The sequence below is a fragment of the Mobula hypostoma genome, chromosome 21 (genome assembly GCF_963921235.1).
Source record: "Mobula hypostoma chromosome 21, sMobHyp1.1, whole genome shotgun sequence".
Lineage (NCBI taxonomy): Eukaryota > Metazoa > Chordata > Chondrichthyes > Myliobatiformes > Myliobatidae > Mobula > Mobula hypostoma.
Window position 1 is genome coordinate 35,891,587 of NC_086117.1, and position 25,436 is coordinate 35,917,022.

General features: G+C 39.3%; 1 protein-coding gene across 3 annotated transcripts in view; it reads right to left on the bottom strand.

Moving 5' to 3' along the window:
* The window catches only part of brinp1 (bone morphogenetic protein/retinoic acid inducible neural-specific 1), a 423,443-nt gene that overhangs the window by 30,954 nt on the left and 367,053 nt on the right, over positions 1–25,436 (bottom strand). For all 3 annotated transcript variants that reach the window (XM_063073794.1, XM_063073795.1, XM_063073798.1), the window contains exon 5: positions 14,102–14,207. In XM_063073794.1, the coding sequence (XP_062929864.1) occupies positions 14,102–14,207 (106 nt within the window). The remainder of the gene's footprint in view (positions 1–14,101; positions 14,208–25,436) is intronic.

Here is a 25,436-nt window from a genome sequence, read left to right on the forward strand (position 1 = left end):
GTACACTCCTAATTAATGAACAAGACACAAATAGAGAAATATCGCAACCAATTTGTCACAAATGTGAGAAATCTGTAGGTGCTGGAAATCTAAAGCAACACACACAAAATGCTGTTTACTCTTTTCCACCGATGCTGCCTGGCCTGCTGTCTTCCTCCAGCATTTGCGTGTGTTGCTCCTCAACTATCTTGTACTTTATTGGGTAATGCAGTCATAATATTTCCTTATTTCGAGCTTCATATGTTATCTTGCCATATCCATTCTCCGAAGACAGCTGTGGTGGTACAACTGTTTGACTTATCAGTATTAATATAAGGGCTTTCTTTTTATGAATATTATGAAGATACCTTTGAATAAAGGATGATGTATTTGCATGATTGATCAATCAATCAGTATAATTGCATCTACTTACATCCTTATTGTATGACAAATATAGTGTGTAATGGGCATAGTTATAATTTTGTTTCAATTGTGGGATTAGTGGGGATGTAATGGAGGATAACCGTTCAATTGTTCACTTCTTTCACTTAATAAGCAATCAATACTGCACTATTACAGACAATTCCCTGTCAAGTTCTTTATAGGGCACAAGAATCAAAATAATGTGAAATTAAAACAAAACATTTTTTAACATGAAAATGTTGCATTCTTTATTTGTTCAAAATCACAACCGGTAAACTTTATTGTGAAGTGGAGTAGATAGGGGAAGAAGGTTGGAGGTCACACAGCCGAGCTGGTATGACTAGATCACATTCCTAGTAATCCATTTTGGCCTTTGTGAGGTAAACTGCCTGCTTTCCTGCTTTTTTGGTTTATGTCAGCAAAGGATTTGTTATAAATTCTGTCTCTTGTCAAAATTTACATAAATAAACTGCAGCCAATTAATAAGATTCCCAAATTTAAAAAAATGGACTGATAAGTTCAGGTAAATAAAATTAGATGAAGTTCCAATAAGCTATCAGTTGAGTAAGTTGTTAATTATTAACTGTGTAAATTAGCCCTCCATTCAATACCAGAACAGGGAAAAACGTTAACAAGAGAAAATCCGCAGATGCTGGAAATCCAAACAGCACACACAGAATGCACACACAGAACTCAGCAGGCCAGGCAGCACTTATAGAAAAAATACAGTCGACTGAGTCCTACCGAAGGGTCTCGGCCTGAAACGTTGACTGTACTTTTTTTCATAGATACTGCCTGCCCTGCTGAGTTCCTCCAGCATTTTGTGTGTGTTGCAGGAAAAAATATATATTTTTTGTGTGACTGTCACCTATGGCTAGATGTTAGAAATATCTAATTTAATTTTACCCTGGCATACTTTATTAGAATTGATTTATTGCCAGAAACGTAACACCCATTAAAAAGCATAAAATGCTGCAAAGTATTTTAGTTTCCAACCACATCATCGATAGTTACGCCAATTTCTCAGCATGTCTCTACTTTTTGGTGATCAAATAATCTGAAGAAAGACTATATCTTCTAAAAATGCTGAGAAAGTACCTAAGGGACTGATAATGTGGAGGTCCGATTTCCACGGACTCAGCCGACAATACTCAGTGAGAGAAACTCTCCAGCTATAATTGGATACGAGTGCTGTTATTACTGTAGGTTGTCACACTGCAGGGAGGTAAAGCTCTCAGCATAATGGCTGTTGATGAAAAGGATTCAAATCCGACTCAATCTTAAAGGATGCTGCTGTTACCTTTTGCTGGTTTAATGTTGGGGCAGTTTCTTGCTTATTGAGCAAATACTACCTTAATAAGCACTCTTGAACTGCCCTACTTGAAGAGATTGTTCTGGAGAGGAATGTTACATGCAAAGGGCTGAATATGACCAGCTTGCCTAAGTTGATTCTCTTAACATGACCAGTTTCCCCCGGGATCAATAAAGTATGGCTATGACTTAAAGGGCCTTGCCGTACCACTTAACATTTGATTCTGTTACCCTTTAGGGGGTGCATTCCTGATCATTTGTTTTTGGAACTCACGGACAAAATCTCTCTCTTCATTTCTCTGTTAAAAAGGTCATTTCAATTAGATCTGTGATCTTCAGTAAATTGCACAAATGAATCAGTTCTATATAGAGTTTGCCATTGCACCCTTGTCATTCTAAATATGTGAACTCCAGAATTGGGCAGATGAGATGTCAACTTTGTTTTCCTGCCTTTCCTCTTCAGTAATATTTCCAATTCTCCTCTGGAGTGGAGTCAACATCCCAACCAGATCAAAATAAGATATAGGGGAAGAAGCCAGTTACATTAAGGAACTGGTGTTGTAGAAGGGAGGGAAAGGTTATAGGGGAGGTTGGAGAGAATCATTCAAGACTCACACAAGTGATCATGATGCTGTCTCAACACCTTTAACCAATGAACAGCCGTATCATACACAACGGCAGAATTGATCCTTCACCTGTGCCAAATAAGTTGACACATAAAAAATATAAAATACAATAATGTAACATAATATATAATAGCACATAAAATTATATATGTTTTATAAAAATATAACATTAAAATAAAATATAAATAAGAGTAGGCCATTCTTCTTTCTAGCCTCTTCTGGCATTCACTACAATCATGGCTAATCCTCAATACTATATTCCCTCTTTTTCTTGACATCCTTTGGTATTGATAAATTACCCAGTTTCACACTTGCTTCAAAAACTTTGCCTCCACAGCTTTCTGTGGTGGACAACTTCCTGGATTCACAACTCTGATTGAAGGAATTTCTCCTCAGCTCAGTCCTATCTTAAGACTATAACCCAAACAACAGGAATTCTGCAGATGCTGGAAATTCAAGTAACACACATCAAAGTTGCTGGTGAACGCAGCAGGCCAGGCAGCATCTCTAGGAAGAGGTACAGTCGATGTTTCAGGCCGAGACCCTTCGTCAGGACTAACTGAAGGACGAAGGGTCTCGGCCTGAAACGTCGACTGTACCTCTTCCTAGAGATGCTGCCTGGCCTGCTGCGTTCACCAGCAACTTTGATGTGTTTTGCTTAAGACTATAACGCCTGCTTCTAGAACCTAACAGTCATGGAAAACATTCTTCTTGCACCTAATCTGTCAAATATGTATTTGACAACTTCTATGAATGCTATAGGTGTGCGACGGAGAGTATATTGACTGGTTACATCATGACCTGGAATGGAAACACCTATGCTCTTAAATAGAAAAACCTGCAAAAAGTAGTGGATACAGCCTCGTTCATCACTAAGGCCCTCCCCGCCATTAAGTACATCTACATGGAGACCTGTTGCAGGAAAGAAGCATCCAACATGATCCCCAACCTCCAGCCTTTGCTCTCTTCTCGCTGTTACCATCAGGAAAGAAGTACAGGAGCCTAAGGACCCATATCACCAGGTTCAGGAACAGCTATTACCCCTCAACCATCAGCTCTCTTGAATTGGAGGGATAACTTCATGCTCCAACACTGAACTGTTCCCATAACCTATGGATCCACTTTAATAGACTCTTTATCTTATGTTCTCAATATTTATTGCTTATTTTTTATTATTATTATTATTATCTTTGACTTTGTATTTACTGTGAATGCCTGCAAGAAAACCTTAGGGTTGCACATGGTGATATATATAATTTTACTTCGTACACTGAATCCTGTTCATATTTTGTATGTTTCAGTGAAATCCCTTTTCATTGTTCCAACCAAAGTGAAAACATACCTAATCAGCCTAATCACTCCACATTTTTATGTCATGTTCTCAGAAGAAACACAATTTCTGTTTGTGTGCTTGATTCAGAGAAAGGAACTATTTATTACTTGCAATCAATCTTTGGTAGAAGTACATAATTGTCTATGAAGTGGAATATTTGCCATATACCAAGAGTGAAGAGCTCACTTAGTAATCAATAGCTTACATTTTTATGGTGGGTGTACGGGTGTCCTGGGAGGGGTAGCACTTCTGGTGAAGGAGCTTGTCATGTCCATTCCAGAGCAGCTCACTCACCTTTGGTCCCCACTGTACACTCAGCTCTCACCTAAGTTTTTTTGCATGTGACAGTGGCCACACTCCAGTACACTGCTTCATTAGGTGGGCTAAACCAGGTGAGGGCAGCTGGCAGCCTTATACCCAGGTGAGGTAGGGACATACCTGCCCCAGGATGCAAAGTCATTTTTGGTGGACTGGATGGATGAGATCTATATAGTGAGATCCATCAGCCAAGAATGGCGGTACAGCAATGCTCCCTGGAGAGTGAAGGGCAAGACAAGGCATAGAAGGCATCATGGTTATCCACAGCAACTGGGGAAGACCCCACTTTGACATGCTTGTTCATACCACTGCGCTCGGACATCTGAGGTCAAAAGAGTGGAACTGCCCCAGTGAGCAATGGCTTTTCCACTTTAAAAACTCGGCCATACAGGTTTCCTGTCATCATCAGACACGACAAACAGCCACCATATATTTATGACAGTTTAACCACACAAAATTATCCTAATAAAATCTTATAAAATCTGACACAAATAGAGGAAATTTTAATAACTTTGACCGAAAGCTTGATGATAGTACTAGGTTTAAACAAACTGAGACTAAAAGGGATTTGGAGATAGAACTTCAAATCATAGGATATAAATAGCTGAAGTCAAATCTGATAATCTGATCTTAACTGACCCTTATTTGTCATATTGTGTCATCCAGTCTCATCCTATCAATGAAATTTCCTTTCTTCTATCCATTCCACTACCTTCTTAAATTAATGTGTGTTTTTTTCTTTCTCAGTTCTGATGTAGTGTCATAGATCTGAAAAATTAACTGTTTGTTTCCACTAGTGCTGAGTATTTCCAGCAATTTTTGGGGGAGTTCTCCCAGGTTTCCAACTTCTGCAGTTTTTATGGACAGCTGAAGACATTGTTCCCAATGTTATTTTAAAGGAAGATAGAAGATTGGACAAAAAAATAGAAGGAGGAATATACCAATCTTAGTGGAGAAGTTGACACTGTCAGACCTCACCGATGAGTAATAGCCAGCAGAGACAAAAACAAATCAAGGATTATGTGAATAAAATCAAACTGACAAAGGCAAGTGAACAGGTTACCGAGTGTACCTCTTGGCCAATGAACATTATTTTTGTTGTGGGGATCAAGATAACAATTGAGGGACGTAAAGCTACAGTTTATAGGCTTAGGGTAAAGAGGAAGAAATGGGATGTGAGGAAGAAATGGGATGTAAGCAAGAACATTTTCACCCAGAGGATGGTTGCAAACTGTAACAGACTGCCAGGGAGATTGTGGAAAACAGAAGCTTTCACAACATTTCGGAAGTATCAGGAAATACATCTGAATTGCCAAAGCACAAAAGATACAGATCAAAGTTCAAAGTTAATTTATTATCAAAATACGTATATGCCACCATATACAACCCTGAGATTCCTTTTCTTGCAGGCATACTCAGTAAATCCTAGAATCAGAATCACTGAAAGACCTCACCCAACAGGATTAACAAACAACCAATGTGCTAAAGACAACAAACTGTGCAAATACAAAAGAAATAAAAATAAATAATAGTAATCAATAAATAAGCAATAAATATCAAGAACATGAGATGAAGAGTTCTTGAAAGTGAAACTATAGGTTGTAGGAACAGTGCAGTGATGGGGCGAGTAAAGTTGAGTGGAGTTAACTCCACTGTTTCAAAAGTCTAATTGTTGAGAAGTAATAATTTTTCCTGAACTTGATGGTGTGAGTCCTGAGGCTCCTGCACCTTCTTCCTGATGGCAGCAGTGAGAAGATAGCACTGCCTGGGTGGGGGAGGGGGTCCTTAATGATGGCTACTACCTTCCCTCTACAGTGCTCCGTATAGATGCTGTCAATGGTGGGGAGAGCTTTACCAGTGATGGAATGGGCCATAATCCATTACTTTTTTTAGGATTTTCTGTTCAAGGGCATTTGTGTTCCCCAAGATCGAGCTGGTAAATGAGCAGATGCTGAATGATCAGCATGGACATGGTAGGCTGTAGTGGCAAATGAATTACCCAGTTCACTCAAGAAATATTTGAGAAGAGGAGACGTAAGAGGATTCTGAATGAAGGAAGGAAGGCAATGAGATGTTTTGGGAGCAGAAATGTAAGGACTTAAAAGTGCTGAGCCTGATAACAGAGCAACACAGACAAGTGACTGGAATGGGGTACACCTGTCTACAATTACTAAGGTACTGAGAAGCAAGTACAAAGAGACATTCGATATCAAAGACAAACATCTAAATCAGTTTTTCTTACATAAATACATGGTATATCTTTGTAAAAGTGGGTTGATTGAAGTATGATACATATGTTCCACAAAGCAGTCACCTATCTCTCCTTGCTCAATAGTAATACTCTGACTTCTTTCGGTCATTTTGATACAGTCAGTGCGGAAAACATCTGAACCTCACTTCATCATTTTAATTGAAATATCCATCACAAGCAGAGAGCCTCTTAGCTAATTGAATGAAAAAAACAGCGTTATTAAATCTTGTTTTGCCATTGCCCCAATGTTAACAAATTAGATGTTGGCCTTTAAAACAACCTTTCATCAATTCTGCAGGCATGCCACAATTACCAGATAGAAGTAAATTTGAAAGAGTTCAAAGAATAATAACTATCATCTATTTTTGGAAATATTATCCTTCCCCCATACCTATACATGACTCTAATTATGAAACAAACGTGGCTGCTTTCTTTTTAGATATTTGGTAATTTAAAATTCCTTCAGGACGGTAATTATACGGCAAACAGGATTTTAAATGATGATATAGTCTACTGCCTTTCAATTACCTTTCTAAAATTGCAGAGAAACTAAAACATGAGTCCCCTGTGCTCATGGAACTAAACCCCATATCTTGCAGTGTTTATTATATATCTTATAGTTGTTATTACCGCGTACCTGAGAGAAAATAGCTCACAGAAATGTCAATTTGCTATTGAATTTCTCCCTGTAGTCAAAAATCTGTCATTGGGTAGTTAAATCCTTAATCAAGTATTAGTTTCAAATACCATCTTTTCAAAGTGAAAGTAAATTTAGTATAAGTACCATATAATGGCATATACTACCTAAAGAAATACAATATAATTTGTGAAAAAACTATATATACTTAAAGATTGACAAGTAACCAATGTGCAAAAGAAGACAAATTATGCAAATGAAAATTCTTAGGATGCAGTGGGGCACATCATCATCATGTAATCGGGGGTCATCAGGTGTTTCAGGTCTTTCAACATTAGATACTCTCATCCAGGCAACTCAACCAGGATTGGTCAGACCCTGGCTTGTGTCCCAGCAGCATTGGTCCACGGGTCACATCTCTTGATCCATAGCCATCTGGAAGCTCACTCAGCAGCCTCTGTGACAGTCCCGATGGCTCTTTTCTTTGCAGCCCCGTAATGAGGAGGACAGAGTAGGTTCTGCATGGCAAGCAGCCAGCAAAACCTCTACAAATGGCAGAGAGACCGTGAGTTGTAGAGTAGTTGACAGTGAGTCTCTAGGTTTTGGAATCAGTTCAGAGTTGAGGTGAGTGAAGTTATGCATGTTGGTTCAGAAGCATTATTGTTGTAGGTTAATAACTTTTCCTGAAACTGATGGTGTGGTACATGGGAAATTGTTTTTAATTAAGGCATTGAACTAATCACTAGCATTGTCATTGTATTTATATTATTTGTGTAGGCAGGGGTGTGGAGGTATATCTGTTGTTTGAAGAGAGCATGCAGTTAAACCACAGTAATTCCAACTATCCAATTCACTGAGGTGGTGTAATAGTTAATATTTGACTACACTCTGCTAAACATAAACTGAGAAGTAGTACAACTTGTTGAGATTAGCCAAGAAGAATCTACAGTCGGAAGAACATGATAAATTTCTTGCATGTCTGCGATGTAAATAAAACACTTGGTCAGCACAGTGGCACAGGCAGCATAGTTGCTGCCTCACAGCTCCTGGGGTTCAATCCTGGTCTTTGATGATGTCTATGTGGAGTTTGTATGATATTTCTGCTTTACTTTTTCAGGTGCTGCAGTCCCCCCCACACCCCAAGGACAAGTGGATCGGTAGGTTGATTGTCCACTGTAAATTGTTCCCAATGTTGGTGCCAGTGGCTGAGTTTGGGGTGTGTGGGGGGTGGGGGGTTGCAGTAGGAATTAAATGAGATGAGTGCAGCATTAATCTAAGTGGGTTCTTGTTGGGCAGGACAGAACTATTAGATTGTGGACCTGTTTCCCTGGTGTGTTTCTGTGACCATATTGCACAATCTAAAACTCTGGCATTTGTTGTGCAATTTGTCGTCTTTGCTGCAGCAATATATGCAGTATATAAAAATAACAATAAAGAAAACAATGTGAAATACAATAAGGATATAATTAAATTAAAGAAATAGTGCAAAAACAGCAAAAACAAAAATAACAAATAGCATTGAGGTAATGTTCATGGGTTCAATGTCCATTCAGAAATCAGATGGCAGAGTGGAAGAAGCTGTTCCTGAATCATTGGCTGTGTGCCTTCAGGCTCCTGTGCCTCCTTCCTGATGGTGGCAATGAGAACAAGGCATGTCCTGGGTGATGGGGGTCCTTGAGGCATCGCTCCTTGAAGATGTCCTGGATACTATGGAGGCTGATGCCCATGATGGAGCTGGCTAAGTTTACAACTCTCTACAGCAATACCAGATGGTGATGCAGCCAGTTAAAATGCTCTCCATGATACAGTTGCTGAAAGTTGCGAGTGTCTTTAGTGGCATACCAAATCTCAAAATCCTAATGAAATATAGCCTCTGCCATGCCTTTGTTTGTAATTGCATTGATGCCTTGACAAACGTTAATGGGGAGACTGATTCCTGTTATGGAAGAATCTAAATTTATGAGTTACTGTTTAAAAATTAAGGATCAGAAATGAAGCTTGCAGAAGAGGTTCACCAGGATGCTGCCTGGATTAGAGAGCATTAGCTATAATGAGAGGACAAACCTGTACTGTTTTCCCTGGAGTGTTGGAGGCTGAGGGGAGACCTGTTAAATGCATATGAAATGTTGAAAAAGGATATCAGGGTAGGAATGTCAAATACTAGACCACATAGCTTTAAGGTGAGATGAGGAATGATTGAACTTGATGTGTGGGCTGTTTTTCTTTACACACAGAGTGGTAGGTGCCTGGATTGCACTGTCAGGATGAAAGCAGACATGATGGAGGCACGTCAGAAGACATTTAGACGGCCACATGTACATACAGGGAGATTAGAGCCTGAATCATGTTCAGGCAATAGATTTGGTTCAATCTGGCATTATGGATGGAATAGACATCCTGGGCCGAGGGGCCTGTTCCTAAGCTGTACTGTTCCACGTTCAATGTGTCATGATCATTCATTAAAGGCAGATACTCGATGAGCAAGTTGGTGAAAGTTTTCTGGGAAAAAAAATGAGAATGCAGACTTCAGATAGGTTGGCTCAGAATCACCTTTTAGGCTGTTGTCTTGTCTTCTTAATGGTGACACTACTGAGCTCTCAGTAAAAATGCACTATTTGTAAAAATGCTTGCAGATGTTTATGGTTCATCAAAAAAAAATCCAATTAGCTTTTGTTTTCTTTGGAAACCACCGAAAGGCAAAGAAAGATAAAATATTGTTCTTCTCACTAGAGGGTTGTGTAAAGCACTAAGCTAAGAGTAAGAAACGTTTCCACGTTGATCTGTCAGTAATAACACGCATTCAAAATATGGAAGACATTTAAAACAATGAGCTTTTCAGAACATGACAGAAATTGATACAAGCAGAATATCTATCACTTAAAATTATTGTATATAATGATTTGAAAACAGAATATTTACATGTAATGCCCTGTTTAAGATTTTTAATGTTATGCAGTAGGTATTTCATTTTAGCAGTTCTGTAAGTGCAGTTTATTCTGCTTTCAGCTTGTTTGGGTTTGGCTAAGATAAGAGGCTTTGTTGTTCAACTGAGGAATCAGGTGTCAGCCAATCAGGATTGTGGAATTAGGAGAAGGTTCTAGAGAATGCTGGGTGGAGAGGTTTTGTGAGGGACACTCGTGTGGATCGAGGTCTTTTTTGGCAGGAGCTGGGAGAAGACCAGAGGGAAGATGACTGAGGATGCCATCCCTGTTGCACAAGGTGCTTTGTGCAGATGAATGACTTCAAGGAGGAAGGACCAATACTTCTGTGGGAGATCCGTTTGTTCGAGATGGATTTCGAGCAACATTCGGAAGGGGGTGTGTGCTTTCACGCAGCGTGAGGGTCCAGTGTGTGAGTTACAGACAAGCTCAATATGAGCTCCAACTTAAACGCATATATGACTGTTTAACTATAATGAGCCCTCTTTTGTTGTTTTATTTTTCTTTCTTTTCTTTAATAACTTTAATAACCTGGGGAAAAAAGAAACCTTGTTGTTCTGGTCTGCTGTGAACTTATTTACTAAATTGCAAGAGGATAATGGGCTGATCAAATGCTCTCTAAATAAAATAGATGTTCTTCTTAGCTGATTTGCTCACTGAATATGGATATAGACAATACCTACGTTTATCGCTCATTCAAACATGACTCCTGTACTAGTGCTATGCCTGGCCATTTCAGAGGTCAATCAAGAGTTAACCAGTCTGGAGTAAATTTCAGGCTGTCCCAGGGTTCTGGACACTGGACATCTAAATATCAAGTAGTTCCCAGAAGATTATTAAATTCAAAAATCTGATCTGCCCAGTAGAGTGAGCTTTTTCTGTGCCTCTCCACTTCAAACAATTGTTCTTTCTTACCAGTTATGTGTGCTTTGATGCCATTCATCACAATACTGTGGAAGTATGGTTAACAGTGCAAAAATGGGTCTATCTATCAATTGCAAAAGGACAGAAATTCCAAAAAGAAGGAGAATCCTATCTGCAGGCTAAGAATAAATGGGAAAGACATAAAACAAGTAAAGAACTTTTGCTACTTAGGAAGCTGGGTGACATCAGATGGCAGGGTTGACATAGACATCAAAAGAAGAATACGGATGGCAAAAGACACCTTTACGAGAATGAAGAATATACTGACCAACACCAAACTGGGAATGACAACCTGCCTCAGAGTACTGAAATGTTACGTTTATCCAGTTATGTTATATGGCTCAGAAAGTTGGAGAATAACTTGAGGAAACGAATTGAAGCAGCAGAGATGTGGTTTTTGAGGAGGATGCAAAGAATATCATGGACGAAACGAATATCTAACAAGGATGTCATGAACAGAGCAAGCACAAAAAGAGAAATAATGTATGAGATCATGAAAAGGCAACGTGACTTCATTGGACATGTGATTAGGAAAGAGGAGTTAGAATGCACGGTAATTATGGGAAAGATTGAAGGGAAGAAAGCAAGAAGAAGGCAAAGACAAATGATGATGGAGACAGCAGCCAGAGAGCTGGAAGTGAATACCAATGAATTGATCCACTTGACCCGAAATAGGAGTGTGTGGGCCATGGCAGTCAAAGCTCAAACTGGGCATGGCACCTGATGATGATGATGATGATGATGGTTAACATATCGTGTGAATTTTATGCATGTTTTGTTGACTTTCAAAATCAATTTATGCACATGTATAAACGGAACCCATTCATTACCCAGGGATAGCCTGCATAATCTAAAATGGGTAAAGATCGCGAATTTCCTTCCCTAATAAACAAGATGATTTTATGATTCATGATCACTGCCATTGATATACACTCCTTATCTTAGATGTATTACTTAAATTTAAATGTTCAGTCTCCTGTTTTGAGAGTAATGGATCAGCCCTCTATGAGTACAGTAAATGTAACCACTACCCTTTCAGTCACCAAACACTTCTGTGATTGCAGTTCATAAGTCTTATAACTTAGGTCCCATTTGGAGATATCTAACAGACTGCTCTAATGCCTGGGCCTGCTGCCTGCTGCCTGCTGCAGGTACATTTACAATTCATATTGATTTCTTCCACTCTGGGCTCACTACTGAACATAGCAGGGCAAGTAAAATTACATAATACATTGAAAAACAAGAAGTGCAAATCAATGGCAGTGATCATGAATCATAAAGCCACCTCAGGTAGTTCAGTCCCAGCAGAGACCATTTTAATTCAAAATTAACACATTAGAAAGGGGCGTCTTAGAATAAGACCATAAGACTATAAGACATTGGAGCAGAATTAGGCTATCTGGCCCATCAAGTCTGCTCTGCCTTCAATTCTCCTCTACCCCAGTTCATAACCTTCTCCCCATAACCTTTGATCCCATGTCCAATCAAGAACCTATCAATCTCTACCCTAAATACATCCAACAACCTGGCCTCCACAGCTGCATGTGGCAACAAATTCCACAAATTCACCACCCTTTGGCGAGAGAAATTTCTCCACATCTCTGTTTTGAAAGGCCATCTCTCTATCCTGAGGCTGTGCCCTATTGTCCTAGACTCTCCTTTCTACATTTACTCTGTCTAGGCCTTTCAACATTTGAAAGGTTTCAATGAGATCCTCCCCATCCTTCTGAATTCCAGCAAAAATGGACCAAAGGCCATCAAACATTCCTTGTATGATAACCCTTTCATTCCTGGAATCATCCTTGTAAACCTCCTCTGGACCCTCTCCAATGCCAGCACACCTTTTCTAAGATGAGGGGCCCAAAACTATTCACAATACCTAAGGTGAGGCCTTATAAAGCCTCAGCAGCACACCCTTGCTCTTGTATTCTAGACCTTTTGAAATGAATGCTAACATGGCATTTGCCTTCCTCACCACCGACTCAACCTGCAGGTTAACCTATACTGAATGTGTTCAGTATACTGCTTACATTGTCTATCATTGTAAAACACATAAAAGATAAATCCAGGCAATGAGATCAAATTAAAATATGGAAATAGGCCATATTTCATCCTTCATATTGCATGATAGGATGATGGAACATGAACCCTAAAAATCCTTATATTGAGAGGTGTTAATTTTTTTTTCTCTCGGAAAAGAGCAATGGAACAGAGAGAGGTTCCTGTGTTGCCAGATGGTGGCTTGGTGTTCACTCAACACTTGTATCAAAGCAGTGGAGTTAAGGTAATCTCCAGAGCCATAAACAGAATAGATTTATATAACTTTTCTCTATGTTAACACTAATTTCAGCTGAATTGTATTAAACTTACACTCGGTGGCCACTTATTCGGTACCTCCTATAAAGTAACCACTGAGTGTACAGTACGTTTGTGATCTTCTGTTGCTGTAGCCCATTCACCTCAAGGTTTTATACGTTGTGCATTCAGGCAACATCTATGGAAAAGAGTACAGTCAATGTTTCGGGCCGAGACCCTTCATCAGGACTTGGCCCGAAATGTTGGCTGCACTCTTCTCCATAGATGCTGCCTGGCCTGCTGAGTTCCTCCAGAATTTGTGTGCGCTGCTTGGATTTCCAGCATCTGTAGACTTTCTCTTGTTTGAAAATGTTGATGTAAGTTGCTCGAGCAAATGTCGACAGCTCTACCATAGGCAGCATTCTAACAATTGCTTCACCGTCTGGCATGGAGGAGCCACTGCACAGGATCAGAAAAAGGCTGCAGAAGGTAGCAAACTCAACCAGCTCCATCATGGCTACCAGCCTCCCTAGCATCGAGGACATCTTCAAAAGGCGATGCCTCAAAAAGATAATATCCATTATTAAGCACTCCCTCCATCACCCTGCACGTGCCCTCTTCTCATTTCTACCACTGGGGAGGAGATATGGGAGCCTGATGACACACAGTCAATGCTATAGGAATAGCTTCTTCCTCTACACCATCAGAATGGACAATGAACCACCTCATGAACTCGCTCTCTTTTTGTTTTACTTATTTAATTTGAATATATTCCCTACTGTAATATACAGCTTTTTATGTATTGCACTGTACTATTGCTGCAAAACAACAAATTTCATGACCTAGGAGTATTGTCAGCAATATTCTCATTCTTTTACACATTATTTAAGGGATCTTCAGGTTAGTATTTCCAACACCGGTGCACTCACTTCTGTGGCAGCTGGGAACCGGCTTTCTTTGATAAGTACATTGTGCAGGCAGTGAGATGTGATGTCCATTCCCTTGACCACTGATGCTCCCACCCACCCTCCACCACTGCTCTTTCCATCCAACCCAAGCACTAACCTTGCAAGTGCAGTCTGCTCTCAGGACTCTGCAGTAGTACTGAGCTCACTGAGTCAAGGTTCTCGTAGCTGCTACATCCCAGTGGTCCGGTCCGTGTCTCGGTCACCTGAAACACAGACAATATTTGACACGATAAAATCAGCTCCATCTCAAGCACTCCATTTAAGACTAGGTTTAAAATACCACATACTTACCAAATAATGATTCTTGTTTCTGGTTGAGTGGACTGCTGATGACCTTTCACACACATTCCAGCTCCAAGAGCTCCATCATTTCCACCACTGCTCAATGGTCATGTCTGCCCTCAGCACTTCCTTCACCTTTATCCTCACCACCAGTTCCCTCCTAGCTGCATTTTCAGTACCATAATCTAGCTTTTGTTTCACACTCTGTCTCGAATATTAACACAGACTGGCCCATAGGGCCAAATATCTCTCGAACTCAATTTGCAAATTTGCAAATGACACCACCATAGTTGGATCGATCTCAAGCAATAATGTGATGAAATACAAAAAGGAGGTAAAGAGCATGGGATCAAGGCAACAACTTCTCCCTTAATGTCAACAAAATGAAGGAGCTGGTCTTTGACTTCAGGAAATGGTGTGCAGGAACACTCTCTAGTTTGTTTGAGTAGTGTTGAGGTGGAGATGGTTGAGAGTTTGAGGTTCCTAGGTGTAAACAACAACAACAATTTGTTCTGGTTTCAGTCATAAGGCGACAAAAGCATACTAATGCATCTACTTCCTCAGAAGGCTAAGAAATTTGTTATGTCCCAATAACTCTAACCAATGTTTACTAGCGCACCACAGAAAGCATCCTATCTGGTTGCATCACAGTTTGGTGTGGCAGCTGTGCTACAAAAAAAAATTAGAGAGTTGTGATTGTAGCCCCATCCTTCATGCAAACCAGTCTCTCCTGCAATGAGACTTCTGTACTTCCTATTGCCTTGGCAAAGCAGGTGATGATCAAGAACTCCTCCCTAACCCCACCCCCAAACCCAGTCATCTCAATTAAGCCCCCTCCTGTCTGCAGAAGATAGAAAAGCTTGAAGGCACATGCCATCAGATTTGAGCACAGTGTCTATAACATTGCTTAGGACCCTTGAATAGACCTCTCATATGTTAAAGATGAATTCTTGATTTCCAAATCAACCTCATTATGGCTCTTGCACTTGATTTATTTTTCTGCATTGCAGTTTGCTTCATTAGCTGCTACAATAAATTCCTTTGTGTTATACATATATTACATGATCTGCCTGGACGTCATCCTAACAAAAGTGGCTCCTTGTACAAGTTACAATAAGAAAATACCAATAAATCTCACACATAGAGTTGTGTATTTAATATTTTGGTAATATTTGAGCAACCTTGTGTGTGTATATATATATTGATTAAGCATCCTGCTGTTTAAATAATTATGGGTTATATGTAAAATATGTTATGTGCATACTATGTGATACATGCACATTTTGCTTAAAGATGAAGTTACACCTGTAGTTAAACTCACTTATCAGACTCCCATATTTTCCTTTGAATTTGCTTAATGTTTTGAAGTTGCAAAACATAACATATATGAGCCACAATGTTATCTTATTTTGCTGGGTCACAGCAATATCATGGAATCTGTTGGTCTTGGAGAAACACTAAAAGCCATTGAAAGCCAGCACAAATGCAACCTCATTTTTCATTAATATTAGGTAGTTTAATATAAAGAGGAGACAAATAAAAATGCCGAGGAATAATTCCAATTCAGCAGCACTATGGAGTCACATCAGTGTGTTACACACTCTCTATGGAGTTCACTCCAATGACTTTCCCTTAACTGAGGATAAATTTCTAAGGAGCGATATTGGAAATGTTTTACGTGTTGGACTGGATACATGCTTTATCCCTTTATTGAAGAGCAAATATCTTGTCTATTTTCTTCCATGTATAATCATTGTATTTTATATCTTTTCTTTTTGTATTCTAGATTGTTTATTATCATTCTTCACTGCATGAATGTAAAGGAGAACGAAATGCTCGTTACTCTGGATCCGATACAGCATATAAAATACAAAAAGCATAAAAAACAAAACAAATATAAATGTAAAAACAAGCTTATAAAACACAATGTACAAGTAACTATTGAATGTGGCCGTATATACATAAGATTAGTTTAAATATGTGGGCTGATTATATGTACATAGAGCAAGGGTTCGGATCTTTTTTATGCCAATGAGGCTTATCATTAACTGAGGTGTCCGTGGACCCCCAGGTTAGGAACCCTGACATAAAGTGTACGTACAGCTTTTTTTAAAACAAGTGTACTTGACCTGTCAAGCTAAAAGCTGTGATTAAACATTGTGCTTATCCAGTGCTTTACAAACTCCTTTTAACAAGAGCTTGGTTAACTTAGCCAGCACTTTCCTGCAACTGGTCCAGCTAATTTTAGCAGCTCTCTGTGATCTAAGATTACCAAAACGAAGTGGGGATGACTGCAAACATGGAGCAGATCAAGGAACAGTAATTAAAGAATCCTTGCATGACTGATAAAACACTCTGAGAATTTTACTCCAGTTTCAGAGTAGGCTTTGATAGTTTTGTACAGAAAAGCAGTTAAATGGATAGAATCTCATTATGTGCAAGTTCCACTTCTGCTCAAAATAGAAAAGATAAATGGCAATGATTTCCCATTGCAGCTCAAGGCACACAAACAGATCTATTCCACGTATATCTAGAACTGTATAGAAATTGGCTCACTGAAAACAGACAGCCACTTTGTTCTGGGAAAGCATGTTTGATGATGAGTGTATTTTATATTCTAACTTCATTAATTTTATCGTGGAAATTACAGAGTATCAGAGATGCCAGCATAAAGGTGCTAACTTGTAATTGAAAGTGAGAATAACATGAGCAGCATGATTACTAACAGCAGCTTCCTTCATTACACAACTGTACAGACTACTGTATTTCCCATCAGGCAACTGGTTTGCTGGAAAAGAAGTGTTCTGCAAGCACCAACAGTGAATCTTAACCTGTCAATGGTGGACTCCTTATCAGATGACATCAAAGCTGTATAGAATAAAGAAATCTGACTCCTCACCTTTAGGTTTAGAAGTGTGAGATTTTCGAGATGTGATAGTGGTGGTTCAGATATTAAATGCTTATATTTTGATAGTATGAAATGTTTCAGCTGCAAATATTTAAAGAAGTGTTTTTTAGGAATATGGTATACCTGACACAATTGATCAAATGTAATAAGATTACCATTCATATAAAGGTCCTCTATTTTCTGCAGACCTTTGTCTGCCCAGATTCTGAAACTACCATCTGCTCTTCCTGCCCTGAAGTATGTATTGCTCCATATTGGGGAGAAGTGAGAAATGGGAGAAATATCTTTAATATGCTGATGTGCTTTATACCAGATGTCAATAGCTTTGATGTCATATGATAAGGAGTCCACCATTGACAGGCTAGAGGCATGGAGACTGGATGTTCAAGAGGACATACAAGAAACTGAGTGGGAAATGGCATGCTTAAAAGCCCAAAAGCAATCAACTAACATGAGAATGAAGCTATTACAATATAAATGGTTAATGCAAACTTACATTACCCCAGTCAAACTGAACCATTGGTCCCTGACATCCCGGACACTTGTGTTAAATGTTTAGAAGAAAAGGGTACTCTGTTTCACTGTGTATGGGACTGTCCAAAATTTAAAAAAAAAATACTGGAAAACAGTTGTTCAGACTATATCTGAGATTGTTGGAGTAAAGGTGCCTCACCAAGCAAAAATGTGCGTACTAGGTATATATCCAAAGAACTTTACCGTTAGTTCAAAACAGTCAACTTTAATTGACTTTGGACTCCTGCAGGCCAGGAGGATGATAGCTTTATCTTGGAGTAAAATGGATATACCTTTGATACATGTACGGGTGAAGGAGATGGCATCTTGTATTGTACTAGAGAGACTGACTTACATAACCAGAGGAAGGGCAGGAGAAGTTGAAAATGTGTGGAAACCTTCACTGGAGTTCCTTGGACGTCAAGGTGCACAGTCATTTTGAAACTGCTATGTGTTGTTGAGTGCTTCTACAGTTTTTTTTTCTGATGTGTTTTTATTTTTGCTGTTAAATATGTGAAGTATGTGAAATGTTATATTTCTTTTCCTTCGATGATTGTGAAAAACATGAGGACATGTTTCACTATTTAGTTTAATTATTATTATTGTTTATTTGTATATGTGAAATATATGTAAAATTCAATAAAAATATTGAAGAACAGTGAATCTTAACCCTGTTCTCTCACTTCCATTACCCTTTCAGATTTCACTGCATAAGTACAACTGTGTAAAAGTATTGTCTGTGATACTGTAGGTTAACAATTGTTGAAATTACTCTGCCATGGACGGTCCCAAGCCCGGCTACAAAAAGAGGAAGATTGGACTTGGGCCTAGCAACCCCGTCCTCTAAAAACCCAGAGCTACAACAACGTCAACAGAAGCTCCAAGGACTTCATCCCTGGGAGAGGGAGGATACACCAAGAAGACGGGCTACACTAGGAAACAATGTGAAAGGATGGCCCAGTACTGAGGGTTCTGGTGAGCTACTGTCAGCGGCCTCTGCCCCAGTAGGCGTGTTGGGATTAAGAAGAAGAATTGCTGAGGTTCACCGGGATCCAGCTGGGTACAGGTCAAATACAAGCAATTCTGTGCCAGTTAACATTACAGTTTTTGTACTCCATTGATTAGCTAGGATTTTCAACACAACACCCAAGTATGAAACTAATCTTGCAAATCAAATACGCGAACCATCAAAAATCCATAACTTTCACTCCTGAATGGAATTTGTAATCGGCAGCCAAACCACTGCCCCACTATATCTGACTGGCAAGTTAATAAATCTACACCAAGGTGCTGCGTTACTCCAAAAATCAAGTGTTACCAGGTTGGAAAGTGTACGAGGACCAATAAATAGCTTAAGTTCAATTAGATAAGAAGCTACATTTTGACTAGTGAGTTGGTACATGTTTTCCATACCAGATACAAATTAAGAGTACTTTTATTCAGAATCAGAATCAGCTTTCTGATTACCAGCATGTCATGAGATTTGTTAACTTAGCAGCAGCAGTTCAATATATACTAATATAGAAGAAAATAAATAAATAAATCAATTACAGTATATGTCTATTGAATAGATTAAAAATCATACAAAAACAAAAATATATATATAAAAAAGTGAGGTAGTGTTCATAGGTTCAATGTCCATTTAGAAATAGGATGCAGAGGGAAGAAGCTGTTCCTGAATCGCCGAGTGTGTGTCTTCAGGCTTCTATACCTCCTCCCTGATGGTAACAATGAGAAAAGGGCATGCCCTGGGTGCTGGGGATCCTTAATAATGGATGCTGTCTTTCTGAGACACCATTCCTTGAAGATGTCCTAGGTACTTTGTAGGCTAGTACCCAAGATGGAGCTGACTAAATTTATGACCTCTCCAGCTTCTTTCGGAACTGTGCAGTAGCACCCACACCCCATACCAGACAGTGATGCAGCCTGTCAGAATGCTCTTCATGGTACATCCAAAGAAGTTTTTGAATGTTTTTGCTGACATACCAAATCTCTTCAAACTCCTAATGAAGTATAGTCGCTGTCTTGCCTTCTTTATAGTTGCATCGATATGTTGGGACCAGGTTAGGTCCTCAGGAGATCTTGACACCTAGGAACTTGAAACTGCTCACTCTCTCCACTTCTGATCCCTCTATGAAGGATTGGTGTGTGTTCCTTTGTCTTACCCTTCCTGTAGTGAGCTAATGTTGTTCCTGAAATTAGCTCACTTGATGTGAGCTAATCTCTCTTGGACCCTAAGAGGCTCTATGTTATGATGTTCAGACACAATGAGAACTGAGTTAAAGCTTCCTTTCTTGAAACCTAACAACTAGGAGATAATAAAACTCAATTCCATCACTCTGACTAAATTAACTCGAATCTCAGAGGTGTTTCTGCAGCACCCTTGAATAGTTAAACATCAATATAAGATAAAGAGCGTGGGTCGGCTACTGAAATTGGTTCGGTAACATAAGGCAAATCTCCTACATCAGCTACACTTTCGCACACTATTCCCACATCTCTTAATTAACTTCACACCCAAAATTACATCAAACTCACTCTTGAACATAAACACTGAGCATTCAAAGCTCTCTGCTGGATTTTCTACAGATTCAAAGCATTTTATGTAAATTAACATTGCTTCATCACATTTTTAAACAGTGCCCTCTTCATTCTGAGGACCATGACCTCAATATGTAGCTTTTCAAAACAGGAAAATTGCCATCTCAGTGACCATCCCATTAATTTCATATGGAAGGTCATATCTTGGACCTTTGTTCCTTCCTATACACTCCAACATTCCACTATTGAATAAGATCATAAGATCAGCAAATCTTTCACATCAACCCCAACTTCTGACATTTCTTACACACACACACACACACATATATATATATGGGCCATGAGTTAATCAGAGCAGCCGTTATTTAGAAAAACTAAATTGAGAAAATAGATGGGATTCCCTTTCTTTATTTGGGACACTATGCTGCTCAATTGGAGCAGGAAATTGTTGCCAGACAACTTCTAACTGCATCAGTTATGTGCACTTGCATGACTGTTAGACACTACACCATGCTTAGAGCAATCAGTTTCTAAACAGCCTCATTTGCGTGTGCTCGTGTTCAAAAAACAGTGACTTTTGTCACCGATAGTTGGCAAGAAATAAGCAGTAAGACCATTTGAAACTGATTTGCTCACCATGGTTTCAAGCATTCAGGCTTAGAGATGCTAGAAACAGCCAAGAGTGAAAATAAAATTATTTCACTACTTCAACAAGTTAGGAATTTTAAAGAATTTGAAGGTATCTTGAATACTGTAATGAAAATGAAGATTTGGTGGATGTAATTGTCGAAGGCCAGCAAGTTAGGAATTACAAAGAATTTGAAGGTTTCTTAAATGTTAAGAATATATAATTTGGTACTCAGTAAACACTAGTGTGTCTTTTTTAATAACTTTTAACTATTTCCAAGAAACTTCAGCAAATGCAGTAGCCGCTTAATTGAGCCAAAATGTTCAGGTGCCGATGTATCCCAATTAAGTAGAATCCAGTGTGTGTGTGTGTGTGTGTGTGTGTGCGTGTGTGTGTGCATATAAATAACTATTAGGCTGTGATTTTGTTCGTGATTTGTGAAATCTGAATTTGCTGATTCACTGCAAAAAAAGCTGTGTGCTACAGCATAATGACATTACAAACTATGTAGTGGAAATTCACCCTCCGGAAAAAAATGCCAAGTGCATGATTTGTTAGCATATATGAATTGGACTCCATTTCTAAAATTCAGTTCCACAGAAGTTATAGGGGAGCAGTGAGATTGCATTATTGCGATGTTCCATGAGAACGTCAAGCTGTACAAACTCAGTCTTGCCCTATACGTGACGACCATTTGGGAATCTGAAGTGCAGCAAGGTTTTCTACCTTTGGGACCAAATAATCAAACTAGCAGAAAGAACTCAAGCCCGAACAAGAATTCCCATCATAAAGTAAATGTGTAAGAAAATTGCAGGTATGGTATGGTTCAATGCACTTATCTTACCACATCACTTGTTTCCTCTTAGGCAATCCCTCAGGATTTAGGATGTGGGTTCTGTGGCTGATGAAGTCAAGACGGGACCAACAGGCTCTCATTTCCCAGGAGGGAAATAAAATGCTTGATGGAATAAAATTAGAAGTGTAGTTTGGAGGGTGGTACATTTCTTCCAACATTCAGATTGAGCTTCCATGTACTGCTGATGAATGGCCTCAAGACTCCCAAAACTTTCCAGAATACTCTTTCTTCCCCTCAAACTGACATAAATCATGGATTCCAAGGAGTCATTGGGTGAGCTTAAACCTAATTATGCAGATTTTTACAATATCTCTGTATCTTTTCCTCAGTTTACAGGCCACACCAGAGGTCAGAATTAGACCTAGCACAAGACAGGCATATAAAGACAGGCTTTGCATATAAAGCCAGGGACAAGTCTTTCCATTCTACGCTGATTTTTAACACAGCTTTTAAGCTCTTTTGACCTTGTTTTAACATTCTTAAAGATCAAAGCTTTAATTAAAGGTAACAACAATAATAGACAACTTAGCTTTTCACATTTCCTCAGTATTATTGAGCCTTTACAAAATCAAATATTCTGACATAGTGGATTGTGCTATAACAAGAAATATTAGATACTATCAGATTAGAGCAATGAGTAGACAGAATCAGATTTAATATCAAGTAATTTGCTACTTCCCTGTAATTCAAAATATTCATAAATATGATTTTAAAATCTTGAAAGATTATTGCAGTTTCTTTTCTTCCCAACAGAGATGCCTTTTCAGAATTCCTCTCCCAGCTAGCAACCATTCATCTGTAGATAGTCATGGGAACATTACTGAGCTGTGCACAGCTCCAGTGAAAATCCCAGATCAACATCCCTCTGGTCTTGCATCCCTGCTGAGAGATGAAAGAGCTGCAGTGAATCAGAAGATGGGAAAAGGTAGTGAACTGATGAAATAATAAAACCTAATGCTGGATACTCACTAGGGGATGCAAATCTACAAAGATCTCTGGGAGGAAAAAAATGTTTTATTTAAAAGCCTTTTCCTCCTACAAAGTTCAAGTTTCTCCCCTTCCTGAGAACACTTGGTGTTCATATGCCCATAAAGATTTTGCATTACCATACATCTTTCATAGATGTCCCAATGTATTTTGTGGATAATTAATTATTTTGATTGTGCTTACTCCTGTCCTGCCAGAGAAAGGTATAAAGAATTTTCTTAAAGTTTTGCAAAAAGCAATGAAATAAGTAGTTCTAAGATTATGGGAAGAAGATGTGGGCCAGGATGTTACGTGTAGTCATTGCTGTGGATATCCTCGGTATCATAGGTATAATACCCGACTTGATTTATTCTGATTTTCTGATTGGTAATCTCCTTCTCATCATGTTGCACTAAACGCTGATGCTGAAGAATGAGGCATGTTTCCTCTTAACTTACTGCGTAAATATTTCTGGCATGGGTTTTATCAGGACAACATGTGGGTGTATATTCTTCAATATGATGACAAGTAAAGTAGTATGGGTTGCTTTTAGTCTTCCTTATTTAACAAAGATTGGGGGGGGAGAAAATTTGGAATAAATTGCTGAAATATGTTTGAGCATTTGAGCAGATTTTTCATTGTGGGAGTGGAGATTAAGAAATTTTTCAAGCTCATTTGGAGGCAAATGAAGAGAACCGGGTTTAAAAAGATACAAGATTCAAGATTGTTTAACGTCATTTCCTTTAGTCATAGTCATAGTCATAGTCATACTTTGTTGATCGTGGGGGAAATTGGTTTTCGTTACAGTTGCACCATAAATAATAAATAGTAATAGAACCATAAATAGTTAAATAGTAATATATAAATTATGCCAGTAAATTATGAAATAAGTCCAGGACCAGCCTATCGGCTCAGGGTGTCTGACCCTCCAAGGGAGGAGTTGTAAAGTTTGATGGCCACAGTTAGGAATTACTTCCTATGACGCTCTGTGCTGCATCTCGGAGGAATGAGTCTCTGGCTGAATGTACTCCTGTGCCCACCCAGTACATTATGTAGTAGATGGGAGACATTGACCAAGATGGCATGCAACTTAGACAGCATCCTCTTTTCAGACACCACTGTGAGAGAGTCCAGTTCCATCCCCACAACATCACTGGCCTTACAAATGAGTTTGTTGATTCTGTTGGTGTCTGCTACCCTCAGCCTGCTGCCCCAGCACACAACAGCAAACATGATAGCACTGGCCACCACAGACTCGGAGAACATCCTCAGCATCGACTGGCAGATGTTAAAGGACCTCAGTCTCCTCAGGAAATAGAGACGGCTCTGACCCTTCTTGTAGACAGCCTCAGTGTTTACACAAGTGTAAAGGAAAAAGAAATTGATACTCTAGATCTGATGCAGCACAAAAAAAAGATAAAGAACACAGTAATAAAACACAATAAATATAAATATATGATAGCTTATATACATAGATTGATTGTATACAATAAAGTGATCCTAGGCACAGGAGTGTCCATACATAGGGTGACTGACAGGAAATGATACAGTAGTGCTGGTTGGAGGTGTGGTGGTGTGTGTTTGTGGGTGGAGGTGTTGATCAGCCTTATTGCTTGGGGAATGTAACTGTTTTAAAGTCTGCTAGTCCTGGCTTAGAGGCTACATAGCCTCCTCCCAGAGGGGAGTGGGACAAACCGTCCATGAGCAGGGTGAGTGAGATCCTTCATGATGTTACTTACCCTTTTCAGGCAACTTTCAGGCACTTAATGACAGGCAAGCTGGTGCATGTGATGAATTGGGCAGTTTTGACTACCCATTCCTGTCTGCCACAGTGTAGTTTATATACAAGGCAGTGATGTAGTTTGTTAGGATGCTCTCTACTGCACTTCTATAGAACAACATGAGTATGGATGTGCACCGTCCAGCTTTTTTCAGCCTCTCAGAAAGTAGAGGCATCACTGAGCTTATTAACCCAAAAACCTGTCACTGGTTTCTTCCTGCTCAAAGGACAAGCAAGAACCTAGATGATCTGAGCTTCTCTATAATTTCCATCTCTTTGATAAGGACCGCAAAATGTTGCTCATCATGTCATGATGTAAAACCGATGTGGTCGAATAATGACAGATGCAGACACTAAGCAGATAGGCTTGATTTTATACTTTCAGTAGTATCATTTTATGTGCAGACATGAATTCAGAACAAGCAGGTGAAGACTGACCAAAAGTACTACCAGCCACAATTACAGGCAATTCGCATAGACCAAAACAATTTGAGTGAATGTTATTTGTAGTGTGAGGAAGTACAGTCTTATGCTGTGTGTCTTTAATTCACCAGATCATAAAAATACTTCACTGCTGTGATGCCATGCTTTGGATGTTCACACTAGTCTTCTTTGAGACCAGCTTCCATCATCATAGAGCACTGAACCTCTGGACTTCTTCACAAAAAGTCTTCTCCCCGACGAACAACCTTGGACTCAAGATTAGCAAGAACAAGAAACTGACTGTAGACTTCAGGAAGGGAAAGATGAAAAAAAACACACACCAATCCTCATTGAAGGGTCAGTGGTAGAAACGGTGAGCAACTACAAGTTCCTGGGGATCAACATCTCAGAGGATCGATTCAGAGTCCAAGACAATCATGCAACTGTGAAAGCTATGGTAAGGCATGGATAGCCTAGGGCAGTTGTAGTCAAGCGAAACCTTTGAAGTGAGACTGCTGATGTCACCCCCGCTTGC